The sequence below is a fragment of the Phytophthora cinnamomi genome (genome assembly GCF_018691715.1).
Source record: "Phytophthora cinnamomi strain GKB4 chromosome Unknown Contig9, whole genome shotgun sequence".
NCBI classification, from domain to species: domain Eukaryota; phylum Oomycota; class Peronosporomycetes; order Peronosporales; family Peronosporaceae; genus Phytophthora; species Phytophthora cinnamomi.
The window spans coordinates 86899-102509 of record NW_027150942.1 but is presented as its reverse complement, the minus strand read 5'-3'; the positions used below and the strand labels follow the sequence as shown (position 1 = coordinate 102509).

The 15611-nt window shown below is 56.9% G+C and overlaps 8 protein-coding genes across 8 annotated transcripts; 4 read left to right on the top strand and 4 right to left on the bottom strand.

The window, feature by feature from the left end:
* Nucleotides 1-36: 36 nt before the first annotated feature.
* On the bottom strand, nt 37-1846 carry IUM83_16311 (Telomeric repeat-binding factor 2-interacting protein 1; the record flags this gene model as incomplete). Its single annotated transcript, XM_067941184.1, has 3 exons — nt 37-821; nt 888-1290; nt 1367-1846. 3 exons carry the CDS (start codon nt 1844-1846, stop codon nt 37-39), a joined length of 1668 nt encoding a protein of 555 aa, XP_067798450.1.
* A 91-nt stretch (nt 1847-1937) lies between these two features.
* IUM83_16310 (putative CDP-alcohol phosphatidyltransferase class-I family protein 2) lies at nt 1938-2992 on the top strand (the record flags this gene model as incomplete). Its single annotated transcript, XM_067941183.1, has 2 exons — nt 1938-2917; nt 2983-2992. The coding sequence occupies 2 exons, from the start codon at nt 1938-1940 to the stop codon at nt 2990-2992; spliced, it is 990 nt and encodes a 329-aa protein (XP_067798490.1).
* A 252-nt stretch (nt 2993-3244) lies between these two features.
* IUM83_16309 (uncharacterized protein) lies at nt 3245-7770 on the bottom strand (the record flags this gene model as incomplete). Its single annotated transcript, XM_067941182.1, has 8 exons — nt 3245-3324; nt 3388-3475; nt 3542-3634; nt 3719-3874; nt 6113-6264; nt 6338-7230; nt 7322-7627; nt 7712-7770. The coding sequence occupies 8 exons, from the start codon at nt 7768-7770 to the stop codon at nt 3245-3247; spliced, it is 1827 nt and encodes a 608-aa protein (XP_067798445.1).
* A 103-nt stretch (nt 7771-7873) lies between these two features.
* IUM83_16308 (uncharacterized protein) lies at nt 7874-8613 on the top strand (the record flags this gene model as incomplete). The annotated part of the gene is made up of 3 exons (XM_067941181.1): nt 7874-8099; nt 8159-8467; nt 8537-8613. The coding sequence occupies 3 exons, from the start codon at nt 7874-7876 to the stop codon at nt 8611-8613; spliced, it is 612 nt and encodes a 203-aa protein (XP_067798421.1).
* A 190-nt stretch (nt 8614-8803) lies between these two features.
* On the top strand, nt 8804-10150 carry IUM83_16307 (uncharacterized protein; the record flags this gene model as incomplete). The annotated part of the gene is made up of 6 exons (XM_067941180.1): nt 8804-8884; nt 8941-9017; nt 9093-9237; nt 9304-9605; nt 9947-10024; nt 10096-10150. The coding sequence occupies 6 exons, from the start codon at nt 8804-8806 to the stop codon at nt 10148-10150; spliced, it is 738 nt and encodes a 245-aa protein (XP_067798386.1).
* A 362-nt stretch (nt 10151-10512) lies between these two features.
* Nucleotides 10513-12473, bottom strand: IUM83_16306 (V-type proton ATPase subunit B, isoform; the record flags this gene model as incomplete). Its single annotated transcript, XM_067941179.1, has 6 exons — nt 10513-10842; nt 10914-11051; nt 11127-11648; nt 11729-12139; nt 12256-12311; nt 12398-12473. 6 exons carry the CDS (start codon nt 12471-12473, stop codon nt 10513-10515), a joined length of 1533 nt encoding a protein of 510 aa, XP_067798409.1.
* Nucleotides 12474-12783: 310 nt separating this feature from the next.
* IUM83_16305 (Exocyst complex component 4) lies at nt 12784-13799 on the bottom strand (the record flags this gene model as incomplete). Its single annotated transcript, XM_067941178.1, has 4 exons — nt 12784-13162; nt 13302-13421; nt 13513-13646; nt 13743-13799. 4 exons carry the CDS (start codon nt 13797-13799, stop codon nt 12784-12786), a joined length of 690 nt encoding a protein of 229 aa, XP_067798411.1.
* A 597-nt stretch (nt 13800-14396) lies between these two features.
* On the top strand, nt 14397-15566 carry IUM83_16304 (NAK/MPSK protein kinase; the record flags this gene model as incomplete). Its single annotated transcript, XM_067941177.1, has 1 exon — nt 14397-15566. One exon carries the CDS (start codon nt 14397-14399, stop codon nt 15564-15566), a length of 1170 nt encoding a protein of 389 aa, XP_067798410.1.
* Nucleotides 15567-15611: the final 45 nt, after the last annotated feature.

Genomic DNA, 15611 nt, shown 5'->3' with positions numbered 1-15611 from the left:
TACCATATATTATGTGCTCGCAAAAGCGCAACACTATCACCGCAAAAACTTAACTCGTTTCAAAATTGTATCCGTGTCCCGCACCACTTGCATAAACCTGAAGTCTCCACGAGCCACAGCCGCGTCAACAGCGGCAGGACTGGTACTTTCCTCGGCCACCAAGTTTACAAGCAATAGATCGTCCTCAGGAAACCACATTCCCGGCGGCGAAGCGCTCTTTAAGAAGGTCCGAGCCAGTTCGACATCCCCGCTGCAGCAGTACAAGGCATGCACCACAGACGCCATATCTTGGTGCATGTCGAGTTGGAGTCGGGCGATGATTTCGTCGGTCTCCTTATCTGTTGCTTGCTCCACTTCTTGCACCTTGCTGATGTCCTCGTCGAGATTCTCCCTCGCTTCAATTCCACTAGGCTTAGCAGCCCCATTCGGATCGCTGCCGGCCACAGAAGCTCTACAACTTGCTCGGAAGGATTGAGATGCCGGTTCTGCATGAGGTTGGAAGAACCGCTGCAGCATTCTGCTCTTGCGCTGGTCTCCGAGCTGCTGCATCCATACGCTGCGGAAGAAAATGCCATTATCGCGGCTGATTGTGCTGTCAGCACTTTCGGCATCGCTGCACGCGACTTCTTGATGCGATGAGCTGGACTCCTGGCTGTTTGTAGTATCGCTCCTCGCGGTGCTCCGCTTACGCTTCTGCTGCTTCCTCTCTGTTTTCTGATCCCTGGAAGGTGGCACACTCGTTGATCCAGCTGAAGGAGCTAAGATAGACTGGGCTGCTTCAATTCCCTGGGCTTCTGGTGTTGCTGGGGTGGGAGGGGTAGCTGGAGTAGTCACAGAGGTTGATACTTGATCTGCAGCTGTAGGAACCGGAGAAGCAGCATTCGTACCAGTACTATGGCTCCTGTTCGAGCTTGAATGAACTCCTTCACTGGGGTGGAGCCTCTGCGAAAGCCTGAGCGGAGACTTTGGCTTGCGGGAGCGCGCACGTCCGCTAAACTTTTCCTCCTCCACCTGCCTCAGCCGGCTCTCAATCGTAGCCGTCCCCGAGGTTGCAGCACCCTCGCGGCTTGCAGATCTCGGCAGCCGCTGCGTGGACCGTGACTGCGTCGACGTTGTCGACTCGGGCATCGCAACGTCCTGAAACCCAGTGGGGCTCGGACTGGACCACGCTCGAGGTGCTTGCTTCTGCTTCTGCTCCTGCTCCTGCGTTTGCTCCTCTGCTTCTTCATCATCCTCGTCAACGCTTTCTATCTCCTCTTCTCTTCCCAGCAACCGTGCTCGTGCCACCGCCTACAACCCGCCACCAGTTACATCAGCTATCTGCACCCCACCACAGCACCAAACGAAAAAGTGATAGCCGCCCTACCGCCGCGTTGGACATGATGGTTCGCTGCTCTGCGGGCGTTGTCGTCCGCAGGCGCTTCCGGAAGCGCTGGTGCATGCTGTAGGCCGTGTGCGCCGTCACACGATCGCCCTCCGCGGCCTGCCAGACGCTCAGCGGAAGCGGCTCCGTGGCCTTCCAGCCCCTCTGCTTGGCGAAGTGCAGGAGCCTCGTGTCCTCCTCGTTCGTGTAGCGGATGCGCCGTCTAGATCCCCTGCTCTCCTGCCGCGCCGTGAAGACTGCGCCCGAGTACTTGGCCGGGTCCTGCAGCGCCCGGAAGGCCACCGACTCTCGGATGAAGTTGGCGGAGATCCACTCGGGCCGCCTGGCGTCCAGCTTGTCGCAGTCCACGAGCTGCGTGGCGCCCGCGGGGGTGCCCGACACCACGCCCCCGTGCTGCCGGATGAGCCGCGCGAGCTCCTCCTTGTCCTCGGCCGGCAGCGCGCGCGACAGGTAGAAGCGCAGCTCCCGCCCTAATTCGAACTCTAGGGTTTCTAGTTCGTTTAGGGTTTGATGTGGTGGCTAGGGTTTATCTTCCACTTGGCGTTTCACATAGATGGCGTCCGCCGCCGAGCAGCGCTTCCTGCAGTGGCTGCGCGACAACGGCGCGACGTTCCCGAAGCTGCAGTGGCCGGCGACGACGCCCAACGGTCTGCGCGGCGTCGTGTCCACCGGCGCCATCGCCGCGGGCGAGCCCATGCTGAGCATCCCGCGGCGGCTGCTCATCTCGGAGGACCTGTGCTGGCGCGACCCGCAACTGCGGCACGTGTTCCAGGACAACCGCGACGTCTTCACGCGCGACGACCCCGTGTTGGCGCTGTTTCTGGTGCGCGAGCTGCTGCTGGAGGAGCGCTCCTTCTTCCACCCGTACCTGGCCATCCTGCCGTACCCCGAGAGCGTGCAGGACTGGACGCAGGACGAGCTCCGGGAGCTGCACGATGAGCGGCTAGAGGACGCGGCCGCGCGGCGCTCGTCCGAGATCGACGTGTACTACCGGCGCGTGATGGCCAGGCTGCAGAGCAAGTACCCGGGCGAGTTCCCGGAGGAACTCTACACCTTGGACAGGTTCAAGTTCGCCTGGAAGACCATCCAGGCGCGGACGTTCGGGCGGAGACTGCCCTGGACAGCGCTCGTGCCCTTTGCGGACTGCCTCAACCACACCAACGTCGCCACCAAATACGACTTCGACGTAGACGACAACGACATGTTTCGGCTCTACCCGTCGGCCTCCACGACCTTCGCCGAGGGCGCGGAGGTCTTCAACTCGTACGGGCGCCGACCCAACTTCCAGCTGCTGCTGGACTACGGCTTCGCACTCACCGACAACGAATGGGACTACGTGGATGTGGAGATCAGTAAGGACCGAGTCGGGCCGCGCGGACGGAGGCTGCGATTCATGAAGCGAGTGATCCGAGTCGACCGCCAGAGCTCGCTGGATGAGGTGTTCCCTCCTGGCCTCCTCTCTGGTCTCGCAGATCCATTGCCCGATGAAGAGCAAAGTGAAACTGCTGCTGAGGTGTCCGAGCTGGCTGCATTGTGCGATGCATTGGAGTGGCTTCGCGGCGTTTTGATAGAAACGATAACCGGCTGGGGGACTACAGAATGCGATGAGCAGCTACTGCAGGATACTCCTTCAGACCGCCTCCGAGCCGCTATAATCTACAGGACTGGCAGGAGACAAATCGTGCAGAAGGTTTTAACGCAAATTGACAGCCAGCTAGAGACTACGAGGAGAAAGCTAAGTAAAATTACAAAGCCAGTGGAAGGAGTCGTAAGGCAGCTGGAGGCTCTTGCCATTAAAGACAGTGATTGAAATCTTGAGCTATCTAATCGATCTACTATTGCCCGCAGCAGTGACTTGAACTACATCCGGCAGCTCTGATGAACGATGTCTAGGAGGGTATTTTTCGCCTTCACCGAGTTTGAAGTGAACACTCGGGACTCTACAGAGAATACGCTGTTAGTGTGGTGAAACAACAAGTCCGCCGGAGTACGCTTCAACTCACCTTCACTTCCACTGCCGTTCACCCCTGCAACACTGAAAGCAAACACCTTCTCATCGCTCTTATCGGTGATCGCATGAGGTTTGTCAAACTACGTTCACAATTAATTGTCAGTGCCTGTGGAATGGTCAACAGTTTTATCGTTTCAAGTGCCTACCAGCAGCTGTAGGTGCGGCGGAGATCCTTCCTCGGCATCATCCTCACTCTTCCATAGCAGGAAGCGATACGGGCGATACACCATAAAGTAATTCTACCAACAGAATCATAACGTAAAGAGTGAATACAACAAAAATTTGCTCTAAGTCAGCGATACGTCAGCGGTAACAAAACAAACCTTGGGGTTGCGTTCACCCTCCGCTTTCGATGAAATGGTGCCAATCCACAAGGCGTGGTAGCGAAGACGGACGCTTATTTCCTCGTCTTGTTCCTGTTGTGTTTTGCGCTTCATCATATACACAGCACGCTCGGGCTCGTACAACTCGATGAGATCCTGGTCAGTTGGAAGAGAGGAGAGATAGTTCCAGAGGATCTTTCTCACGCGCTTGCTTGTTGGCGCATCATCGATGAACGCGGCGCCGAATTCCGTCACGCCAAATATGAGAATCGCCCAGCGACCGCGAACAACCGAAAACACTAGCGCCATCATAGCGATGGCAACAAAAGCGGTTGCGGTCTTCCATGGATGCGTCCAGTTCAAGAGATTCTCAGCGCAGGCCAACGCACCGCACGCACGTCCAATCTCATTCTGTAGCTGCCTGATAGTGTCTTTCACTTTCCAAAAGGCATCTAAGAGGTTCGCGCCGATTATCTTCGACTTCTCTTTTTCAACCATACTCTCGCACACAAATTCAGAAAAGTTGCGCTCCACATGACTTACAGGCCTCTTTTTCCGCGACGCTGTTAACTGAGCAGGCTTCAGCTCTTGAGCTTCATAGGTTTCATGGTGCAAAAGCTTATCATTGGAGGACATGCTGTTTCGTTCAGGAACTCGTAGCTCAACTCGAACTTGCAAAAAATCGCCGTCTTTTGTCTCCGTGTTTGTGGAAAGAGGAGATTCAGAGTCGTTGGCGGCACTAGGAGTAGAGAATGAAGACAGTGGAAGGAGCATCTCCCCCGAGTTGTTGCCTCGCTGTAAGAGAGTTCCGAGTGGAATCGTTGTAGTTGCAGCAATTAAATCTGGCGTTTCCTTTGCTTCACCAGTAAGAGAAATGCACAAGTCGAATTGCAGCAGACCAGGGAATGACGACCACGGCACTAAATCATCACGGCCGGAAAAGTTTTTCCGAGATGCTTGTGGGATCGGGAAATAATAGGCATGATGATCAACACCGCAACTGCGTGTCGTTTCTCCTTTGGTTTCGTGTTCTTCTTCTTCGTCTTCTTTCAAGCTCCCCTGGTAGGTAACACATTGGTCGCAAGTGCACGTTCTGGGATCATGTCGCCACGACACACTAAAATTCCTAAACGGAAGCGCTTTTCGGAGTTTTGCGGACGGCATTGTACCCGCTGATGACAGGGAAGTTTTGCGCCAACTTGGCTTCTTGCTCTTTCCCACCACACTCGTCCACGCGACAGTAGTTTCGTCGTAGCCAGAGGGGTTGAGGACCAAATCACCCGTTTCGGATTCCTTGTCATTTGGGCGATACTTGATTCGAACGTAGAAGCCTAGCTTCGAAGACGAAACATCCTTCATGCGTGACTGCGACTCGATGAGAAGACTATCCGTTTCGTTCGAGAGGCGTGCTTCGTGAACTGCGACGTGCAAATCTGCTAGCGGTCGGTAAAGCTTCTGTTGCTCCTCTTGCTCAAGTTCATATTCTTCGTATCCGATCCAACGGACAACAAAAGCCCCTTCCAACCGAATATGAAGTCGATAGAGCATGTACACTAGAATCCCTCCAAAGATGTACGACAAAGCGTATTCCAAGTCGGCAAACGCGCAACCATACACGAATGCGCAAAAGCATACAGCAGATTTCTTCTTGTTTTTCCAAGAGATCACGCTGGCATACTCGGCATCGATTCCTTGGAAGATCTTCACAGCCCGGCCAAACCGCTCAATAGTAATCCGCAACGATTCCACCGAGAATTCTTTGTCCTCGCGCTCAAGAAGAGATGAATCGTTGTCCAGGCGCACGCGAAGTAAATCTTCTTTGTGTTCCACATAGTCTAAATCGATCATCACAAAGCCGAGCTTCTCTCCGGGCTGAAGCTTTGACCCTAGAGGCGGCGATAATTTGTAGTGGTCTTTGTCACTTAAAATGGGTAATGCTGTCCATGAATCATTGATCGCAACTTGGTTCGTTTCATTGTTTAGGCTCAGGTGACGAAGAGGGTCGCGTAAACTTTTTAGCAGAGGGTTCGTGCGAATGAACTTGTCAGCTTCGCGCTGAAGAAGTTGGAATAGTGACACGTTCAACTGCGCAATGCATTGATCTGAATTGAAATCGATCACATCAATGCAGAACATCGAGTTCGGATGTCGGACCTTGAAGCACAAGTTCTCCATGTACATCGGATCAGCACTCTTAAGCACCGGGCTGGTCTCGTGTACGATGCCATCGAATTTTAACCGACAATACGTATCCCCCTCAAAGATATTCCTCGCATGAAAATCGTCGCGGCAGTGCTTTGTGCACAAGTGCAAACCGCGGAAACGCACATACAGCTCGCCCGCCGGGCGCAACACGCCATCATTTAGCACTCGGAAGTTGGTACCTTCACGCACTTTTTCCTCTTGACCAGCGCTCAGTAACTCTTGCGCAACGCATTCGCACTGGATTGTCGCCTTCATCATGCAGCCCTTATGCACATCTATTCCACACAATTCACAACGATAACCCCATATACTCTTGAGCGCATTCATGATGGATCGATCACCTAAAGCACACGTCAAAATACACGTGAGCCCAAGACCCAACCAATCAAATATGCCTACAGCGTGTCAACGTACAGACTGCACAAACTGGTATCGCGAGACCAATTGATTTGAGCTGGTGGACACGGAACTTGTGCGCGTTGGTCGTACTGATTTCTCCTTCCGTCGGAACAAACTTGATTCCAAGCATGATTCTGGGCTGACCCGTACTTTGCGTGAGCAGTGCTCGAGATGACAACGTAAACCACCTCTTAGCCTCAACATTAGGATACCGGAGCAGAGGACTCATGTCCACCAGGGTACAAGCGACTTGGTCGTCCGCCAGATAATTGTAGTTATACACTTCGACTTCCAACAGCGGGATTGGCGTTATGGTGCTGTTGTACATGTGCGAGAACTGCATTTCGTTGTCGTGTGCATTAATCCATACTGGATTTCGACCGCCATTCTCAACGGGCTTAGTTTGCATTGGTTCCTTCCAGGGCAGCAGCGATAGCTTCGCATACGGTGCCTGCTTCCCTATCAGCTGGGTTCCCGGTAGCTCCATTGCGCGGTGCACTGTGACGTGAAAGGTGCCAGGCTTATTCAAGTTCGACACAGGAGTCTTGGACATGCCGAGAAACTCATCGCGCGTCGTGATCTCAGAGTGTTGTGCCAACACATCAGCGGTGAACTGCGCGCAGCCCTGGTGGGTAATGATCCCGAGTTTCGTCCAGCGATACATACTCCCAGCAGCGTCATCCGGCCACGAAACCTCGCACATGTCGCACGTCTTGGGGCGATTCGCGACGTCCTCGGTGATCTCCTCGATTTGCCCACTCTCGAATACCGGGTCCACCTCGGGGGACTGGTCCAGCGCGTCTGCCTCGCTGATTGCAGTCGCCGAGTGGGGGCTCGTGTGCTCATCGAACGTCTTTTGCAGCTTCTTTAGCGTCGGGTTCGTGACGCTGATCTTCTTGAGGCGCGAGCTGTGTCGACCAAATCGCCACCACAACAGCAGCAAAGCCCAGTGTCAGCAGCTGCATTAACGATAGCCCACACAGGGACATCTCAACTCACAGAGCCGCGCCGATGGGCGTCGCGGCCTTGGGGTTCATCATCTCCGCCGCCACCTCCTGGTCGCGCGTCGCGAACTTCTGCTGCAGCGCCGCCAGCTCCTTGGTCGTGCACAGCCGCACCACGTCTCGGTCCGAGACGAACGTGCCCATCGCCTCGTCGCGGGGCACCACGAGGCCCGTGGACTCGTTCAGGAAGTGCAGCTCCGCGTCCTCCAGCACGCGCGCCAGCTCCCATTCGGGCGCGGCCGCCGCCAGCGTCTGCGCCTTCTTGCCCTGCACGCGGCGCTTCTTCAGGCCCTCGCAGAGCCTGCCAGCAGTCACAACGCAGCAGGGTCAGTTCGCACGACAGCCACACTCGCGCGAGCGCCGCTCGCCGCGGCCTGGCGCCTACCAGAACGCGACTGCGTCCGCGTCCTCCGCGCTCTTCTTGCCCCGGAAGCGCAGCTCCATGACACAATACAAGCGGATGCGATTGTGCCCCACGGAGTAATCTGTGTATCCACTCCGCTAAGTACGAATCGAGGCGACTTCAACTTGGTTAATTCAATTGACGATGCCGCCGGCCAGCAGCGAGTGTAGCAGCAGCAGCAGCAGCAGCAGCAGCAGCAGCAGCAGCGACGCCGAGACAGTGCTGGGCGAGGAGGACTCGCCTCTGTCCCCTTGTCTCTGGACGCAGCCAGCGGCGGCGCGTGAGGCCGACACCCAGCAGGAGACGACGCAGGAGACAGCGCCGAGCTCCAGCTCTGGCGCCCAGAGCTCAGCGCCGCTTGCAGAGCCACGTACGAGCTAGCAGCGCTGCATACTGCAGCGTGGTCAACTACTAAACGAGTGCACGTAGGTTCTGCCTCGCACGCGCCTCGCAGGAGACTGCTGCTGTCGCCCGCGTCGCAGCTGGACGTGCTCTCGCAGATCAGCGAGCTCGCGGACGCACAGGCAGCGCGGCAGTCTGTGCCAGCGAAGCCGATTCAACGGCGAGCCCATGTATGGGCACTGGCACCGGGCGCAGCGACGGGGAAGAGGAACTCGCGTCCTGCAGCTGCGTCTGACAAGTCGAAGGCAAAGAGGAAGAAGAAGGCGCCGATGCAGCCGACCCGGTCACAGATCGAACGCCTGGCGGCAGACATGCTGGGCTGGGATACTTGCAGTGGTAAGACCGATGTTTCTCTCTCTCGGTACTTAGGTGGTTGTCTTGCATTGGCGCTTACCGTCGGCGCAGAAGAGGATTTGTTCTTAGCCGACGAGCACGACGACTGGCGCTACGAGGACATTTCCGACAGCGATTTCGAGGGATGACAGCGCCTTTGGGGTGCTGTAGGCAAGCGGTGTGCTTTACTAACGTAGCCTCGTTCCCACGGAGCACTCTAGTGCTGTTCACGTTGCCTTCAATCGTGCGCTACACGCCAGCTTTGTCTCGTCCAAATAGGGTCCACTATTGAGGCGATTTCGCTCCTATTCCCAACCGCGCCAAAATGCAATTCGCCCCATGACCAGCAGCTGGAAGGCGCCAGCGGCGGACGACGAAGACGGCGGTGGCGCGGCCTCCATCTCGGATGTGTTCGCAGATGTACGTGGCTGCCTCTCGCGCTGCCCCGTTGCGTCCACTGATCGCTGTGTACGCAGATGCTCAACGTCAACGAGGACATGATCGCGGCGGCGGCCGAGTGCCAGGCGGAGCAGGACGTCGAAGGGCTCGTGGCGTGCGTTTGCTGTCCGTGTGCAGAGTTGCTGCTGGAAGATGGGGACTGACTTGAGCTGCGTGTGCCCGTGTGAAGCTACCAGCGCATCCTGCACCGAGACCTGATGGAGATGGCGGACTTCATCGACTCCATGTTTGGCGTTTACAGCAGCACGAACACGAACACCAACAGCGATAGCAATAGCAGCGGCGCTGGCAAAGCTACTGCCTCTGTCAGCACGGTAAGGGGCATTGGGTCCTTGCTGCGAGTGCATTTTTGCTTATCATTTGTTCGATGTTGCTTTTAGAAGAAGAGCTCTGTGGCCGACCTGACTGCTGAACCCGACGAGGCGGATACATATGCCGTGACTGCTGAGAAGCCGGGCCAAGTGAAGAAGACATCCAAGAAGAAGACGCAGCGAGGAGCGCTGCGAACCGCCATTGAGGCTGGTGAAAAGGTCCGCGAGATCCAGCGCTCGAAGGAGCAATGGATCAAGTCGCGACATCAGGTGCTCGAGGAGGAAGGCGTCAGCGCCATCATGAACGACAACTCGAACGGTATGTTGGAGGTCGCCGCAGAGAAATCAGGAGAAAATACAGCGCAGCCAGGGTGCGGAGGCGTGGCGCTGGCGAACCAGCTTCGTGCACACCAACACATTGCAGCTTTCGTGAAAGGCTCCTCTCAGGGACCCACAACCGGTCCAGCCCCGGCACCCATGAACTTGCTAGTTGCCAGTCAGCTGGCGATTCCCACGGCGGCTCCGCCTTTGGTAGTATCAGCTCCCTTACCGACGCCACCACAACTACCTGCTACTGGAGATCAGCCCATCAAGCCGAACTCTGCCGGAAACAACATGGCCAAGATTGCACTTCCACCAGCAAACGCCATGTTCAACCTGAACGTGTTCTTCCCTTTTCCAGGAGCACCGCCGTTGATGTTTAATCCTCCAGGATTAATGCCGATGCCACCGTGGCCCCAGATGCAAGCGTCTGTGCCAGCTCGACCGACGATGTCCGTCCGCTCACAAGGTATTACTCATTTTACTCCACTGCATTCACACATGGACTAACAACAGAGCTACTATGGTGATGCTGGACAGCAAAAACACCCGAGTTCAAGCGGATGTGCGAATCGTGCCGGAAGCGGCACTTTAGTGTACGGCAATGTCGTCTCGTGCTCCAGCATACAGACCCTGAATGGCAGCCTGTACAACCACCACCGGCTTCTCGACGACGGGGGCGTAAGGAACCCGATAACATTACAGATGTAACTTAAACTTTTCAAGCAGCTCTCATTTTTAAGTTCTTCAACACATTCGGAACAACGTGGAGAGAGCGCTGGGCTAAACAGAAGACAAAAGCGTGATGCCGACGCGCCAAGCCCTTGCCGGTAGTTGTTCCCCAGTGCCGCAAACGCAGCAACTCCCACTGACGTTTTCACCCAGCCTTGCAAGGTAGGGCTCAAACAGTTATGGCAAGTTTACTCACTGCAAATAACGATATAGCAATGGGCGGGGTTAGTTTAGAAGATTATCAAGAGAGCGACAGAAGATACAAGTTCGCACCTCTTCCTTCTCTTCACGCGCTTGCGTCCGACGGGCATAGTACGTGTCCAGGTGCTTCTTGGGGATTTTCTTCAGCAGCTCCTTCGGGAACGCGCGGAAGAGAGACCACGCCAGGTCCAGCGACTCGTAGATATCACGTGACTGGTACGGGCCTTGCGCGATAAACTTGCCCTCAAACTTGTCCGTGAACTTCAGGTAAAGGTGGTCCTCCAGCGACAGAGCTTCCTCACCGACGACGGCCTTCATGGCCTGGACATCCTTGCCGGTGGCGTAACTTGCATACTACGGGCACCCAAGCAACCAGTGAGTTAGTACAGAATGACAAAGTATCTTCCGAGACTGTGTCCGCTCACCAGCTGGTTCGAAACAGCACTGTGGTCATCGCGAGTCATACCCTCGCCAATAGCACTCTTCATCAAACGCGATAGCGACGGCAGCACGTTAATGGGCGGGAAGATCTGACGGTTGTGAAGCTGACGGTCGACGTAAATCTACATGACAGCAATGGGCACATGGTTAACAAACGACGCGGTTGCCGCAATACTCCACCTTTAAACAATCGGTACCTGTCCTTCGGTAATGTAACCCGTCAAATCGGGGATGGGGTGAGTGATATCATCGTTGGGCATGGTCAAAATGGGTAGCTGCGTGATGGAACCGTTGCGACCCGTGACACGACCAGCGCGCTCGTACAGCGTCGACAGATCCGTGTACATGTAACCAGGGTAACCACGGCGGCCGGGCACTTCTTCACGAGCGGCAGACACCTCACGAAGGGCATCGGCATACGAACTCATATCCGTCAGGATGACTAGCACGTGGAGGTCACGCTCGTACGCAAGGTACTCAGCCGTAGTCAAGGCCAGACGCGGCGTCACAATACGCTCGATGGTGGGGTCGTTGGCCAGGTTCATGAACAGCGCCGTCTTTTGCATGGATCCGCTCTCCTCGAAATCATTGCGGAAGAAACGAGCCGTCTCCATGTTGACACCCATAGCGCCGAACACGATGGCGAAGTTGTCTTCGTGCGAGTCTATCACGTCCTTGCGCTGCACCAGACCGGCCTGGCGCACAATTTGCGCAGCAATCTACATCGGCCCAGCAAAAAAGACTCAGTTAAGGATTATAGCAAGCTATAAGCCTCCAGCTCCGCAGCGTCGCGCCGTACCTCGTTGTGGGGCAGACCAGCGGCTGAGAACAGCGGGATCTTCTGACCACGGGCGATGGAGTTCATCACGTCGATAGCCGAGATGCCCGTCTGGATCATCTCCTTGGGGTAGTCGCGGCACGATGGGTTGATGGGCTGGCCTTCGATATCCAGGTATTCCTCAGCCACGACGGCGGGGGCGCCGTCGATAGCCTTGCCGGAGCCGTTGAAGGCGCGGCCCAGCATCTCCTCCGAGATGGCCATCTTGAGCACGTCGCCCGTGAACTCGCAGTGCGTGTGGCGGTTGTCGATGCCGTCCGTGCCCTCGAACACCTGCACGACGGCCTTGCTGCCCTGCACCTCCAGCACCTTGCCCTGGCGCTTCTCGCCGCTGGCCAGCGTCAGGTTGACGATCTCGGCGAACTTGGGCAGCTACAGAGCCAAGAGGGAAGAGGGTGAGCGGTAGAAAAAGACACGCACGCAGCAGCAGCAGCAGCAGCACGAGTCGAGGGAGTCGACAGGCAGCACTGCAGGCCAAGCCGGCGCACCTTGACGTTCTCCAGGATGACCAGCGGGCCATTCACGCCCGAGATCGTACGGTAGTCTGCGGAATCGCGGGCGGGTCAGTTAGGCAAACACACAGACGGCGACACGCCCTCGCAGCTCCGTCGCAGCGGACGGCGCACGCACCGATTCGCGGCTCCACGTAGTAGTCGCGCACCACCGCCGCCGCGTTCGCCTGGAAGGCCTGCTCCGCCGTCACCATCGCGCTTCAATCCTGCTGCTGCTGCTTCGCTTCGGCCGCTAGAAAGATTCTACCGAGTCTCCCTCTGGAATCCAAACCGCACTAAGTACGAACGGGATCCACGGCGTTCGAGCAGCTTCAACTTTGGATGACCAGCAAGCGATGGACGTGTGCTACCGGCCTACAACAGTATGCTGTGCGCGCAGACGGAGGACGGCCGAGAGGGCCGGAACGAACGAGGACTCAACAACGCGTGTCTAGGTAGTGTGTACTGTGTGGCCAACATTGGACGCAGCGGGGCAACGAGCGCCAATGACCCCTGTCTGCAGGCTTACTCCTCGTCCTTCTTCGGCACGGCCGCGCTGTCGTCGCTGGAGACGAGCGTGGCGTCCTCGTCGTCGGCGGCTGACGCCACCGCAGACGCCGCCACCTCGTCGTCGCTCTCGTGCACGCCAGCGGGCTTCATGCGCTGCAGCTTCTCGAGCCATGACACGGCGCTGCCCGACGTGCTCGACGGGTCGAACGAGCCGCGGGCCGAGATCTGCTGCGGGGAGTAGATGAAGACGTCCTCCTTGAGCTTCTCCGTGTAGTTCTCCTCGGTCGTCCACTTGGAGCTCTGCTGGCGCAGCGAGGCCACCAGCGCCTCGCGACGGCGCTCCACCTCGGCGTTCCGCTCCTGGCGCACCACCACCTTCTCCTCGAAGTATTTCCTGCAGGCAGCACGGAGCACACGCGTCAGTCACCTGTCCTGCTATGTGTCTGCTTCTTCTCGGCAGTCGATAATATAGTCGGACGACAGCATCAAGCGAGCCCTGCTGTGCGCCAGCTAGTCCGGCGATGGAGACGCACCTGACGTTCTCGTCGTGGATGGCCTTCTCGCGAGCGACCTCCTTGGCGCGGATCGCTTGCTGCTGGCGCTTAATCTCTAGTCGGGCCGCCTTGGCCTTCATGATCTTCTGGCGCTGAGCCCTGCACAACGGAGATGGACAGTGTCAGTTCTCCCCGTCGGTCGCGCCCCGTTCCTCCTCTTTGCACTCAGCAGCCTCGTGGTGGGACGTACTCGGCATCACGCGCGAGCTTCTCCCTGCGCCGCTTCTCCTCCTCGATGAAGTCCTTGCGCAGCGACGCGATCTCCTTGCGGTACTCGGCGCGCGCCTGGACGAACGAATAGGTCTCGGCGGTCGAGGTCGACAGCTGCGACGGCAGACGCCAAGAAAAAAACCGCGGGTTAATCCAACTGACGGCGCGCCAGCAGCAACACGCAGGGTGCAGGTGGGTGCTGCGACGTACTGCCCGAGCGACGGCGCCGCTCTTGGCGGCGGCGGAGAGCCCCACGCGCGAGATCATGCTGCAGGCAATGGGGGTTCGGCGGCGGCGAAATGCTGTGGCGGCCACACAGTGTCATCGCCACACGGTATGTGGCATACACGGACTAGAGATGATTGGCCCTCCCCGATTAAGTATAGTCTAACAGTTCGATTCATTCTCAAAAAAGTATAATGTACCTCTCGATTAGGTTGACGGATTTAAAAGAGCTAATACGGTATGATCTTTTTGGTTGTGTACCGTACCTGTACAATTACAGAGCCGGTTACACGATTATAGAGACTTTCTAAAACTACAATTGGAGAGCGTCGGGATGTCAAAATTGATATGGGCCCAAAACAAAAGAAAAATGGGGTGTGATCTAAAATTCAGAATTTCCAAATGTCATTTTTTATGGAACATAGTTTGTATTGGAGTGCGCGATAAAAATTTCATTCAGAAATTTGACTTTTCGGGGCAGACCTTTTTGCAGAGCCCATACCATTTCTGACATTTCATATCAAGTTTGACATTCCGGGCGCGGAAAGTTCTCCAAATCCTCGTCTTTCATTGGCCGCTGGGTCTTGCACGCGCTTGAAGTCCTCACTTCCCATTTTGCTTGCCGTCGAGCACTGCGCGATGGATCCTGAAGCGGACGCTGTGTCCGACGCCAGCGGCGGCGACAGCTCGACTCGCTGCGAGACGTGCAAGTCGTGCGGGGCGGTGCTGGAGCTGGACGGCTGCGGCCACCGCTTTCACCCGCGCTGCATCTACGCGTGGCCGGCCACGCACTGCGAGATCTGCGACGAGCCCGTGTCCGCCGTGCTCGTGTTCCGTGCGTCCCGGGGCCTTTCCAACTCGGGCGCGCGCAAGGGCAAGTGGAGCGTCGACGAGCACAAGTACGCCGACATGATGATGAAGCAGTTCCAGCTGGGCGCGCTGCCGCTCGCGGACGGTTTGCACCTGCGCGTCTTCATGGCGAACATGCTGCAGTGCGACCCGCTGCGCGTGACCAAAAGGTACACGGGCCAGGCCATCGGTAAGCAGAACTTCTTGTTCCAGCACCGCAAGACGTACTGCTACAACCTGCACGTGAAGCTCCAGAAGCAGCTCTCCAACCTGCGCAACCACTACTACTGGCACGTCCAGTACCGCTGCAAGTTCGGCCCCAACCTCAACATCCAGGACCTCAAAGCGGCCGAGGCAGAATACTGGGTGCGTGAGTTTTGCAAGTTCGCCAAAAAGATCGGCCAGCGGGTCGAGTTCGTCGGTGCCTCGACTAGTGATCCCGTCTCGGTGACGAGCACCAAAGCGCCTAAGACTGCAGTCACCCCACGGCCTGCTGCCCAGTCCTCGGAGACGGAGAGCATTTCGACCCCCAAAGCGGTCTTGCTGCCTCCGGTCTCCAGCCTTATTCCGCAGGTGGCTGCAGTGGAAACCGAGGACGACGCTCCGTACATGAAACTTGTCGCGAAAGACGCAGAGGACAGCACTGTGCCATCCATGAAGGACGGACTCAGCTTGATACTCGGGCTTTCCTCCTCGATGGGCCAGTCCCCGTCACCGCTGAGCTCCGACGAGTGGAACGACCCGTCCGCCTTTGTGGATATTACCCTCACAGACCTATCGCAGGGCGAGCTGTCCGTTTTGTCAGGCGTCGATGCTCCGTCCAAGGCATGTTCTCAGGAGAGTCTAAAGAAGGGTAACTGGATGAACGACTGGATGAAGGAATCTGAGCTCGAGTGGAGCAAGGGAGCTATCTCGTGGTCACTTTCTCTTTCTGCGGAGCCCCTAGCAGACTTCGCGTAATTCGGCGCGCACGTCGCCAATCGGAAGACGACACCCCGTACACCT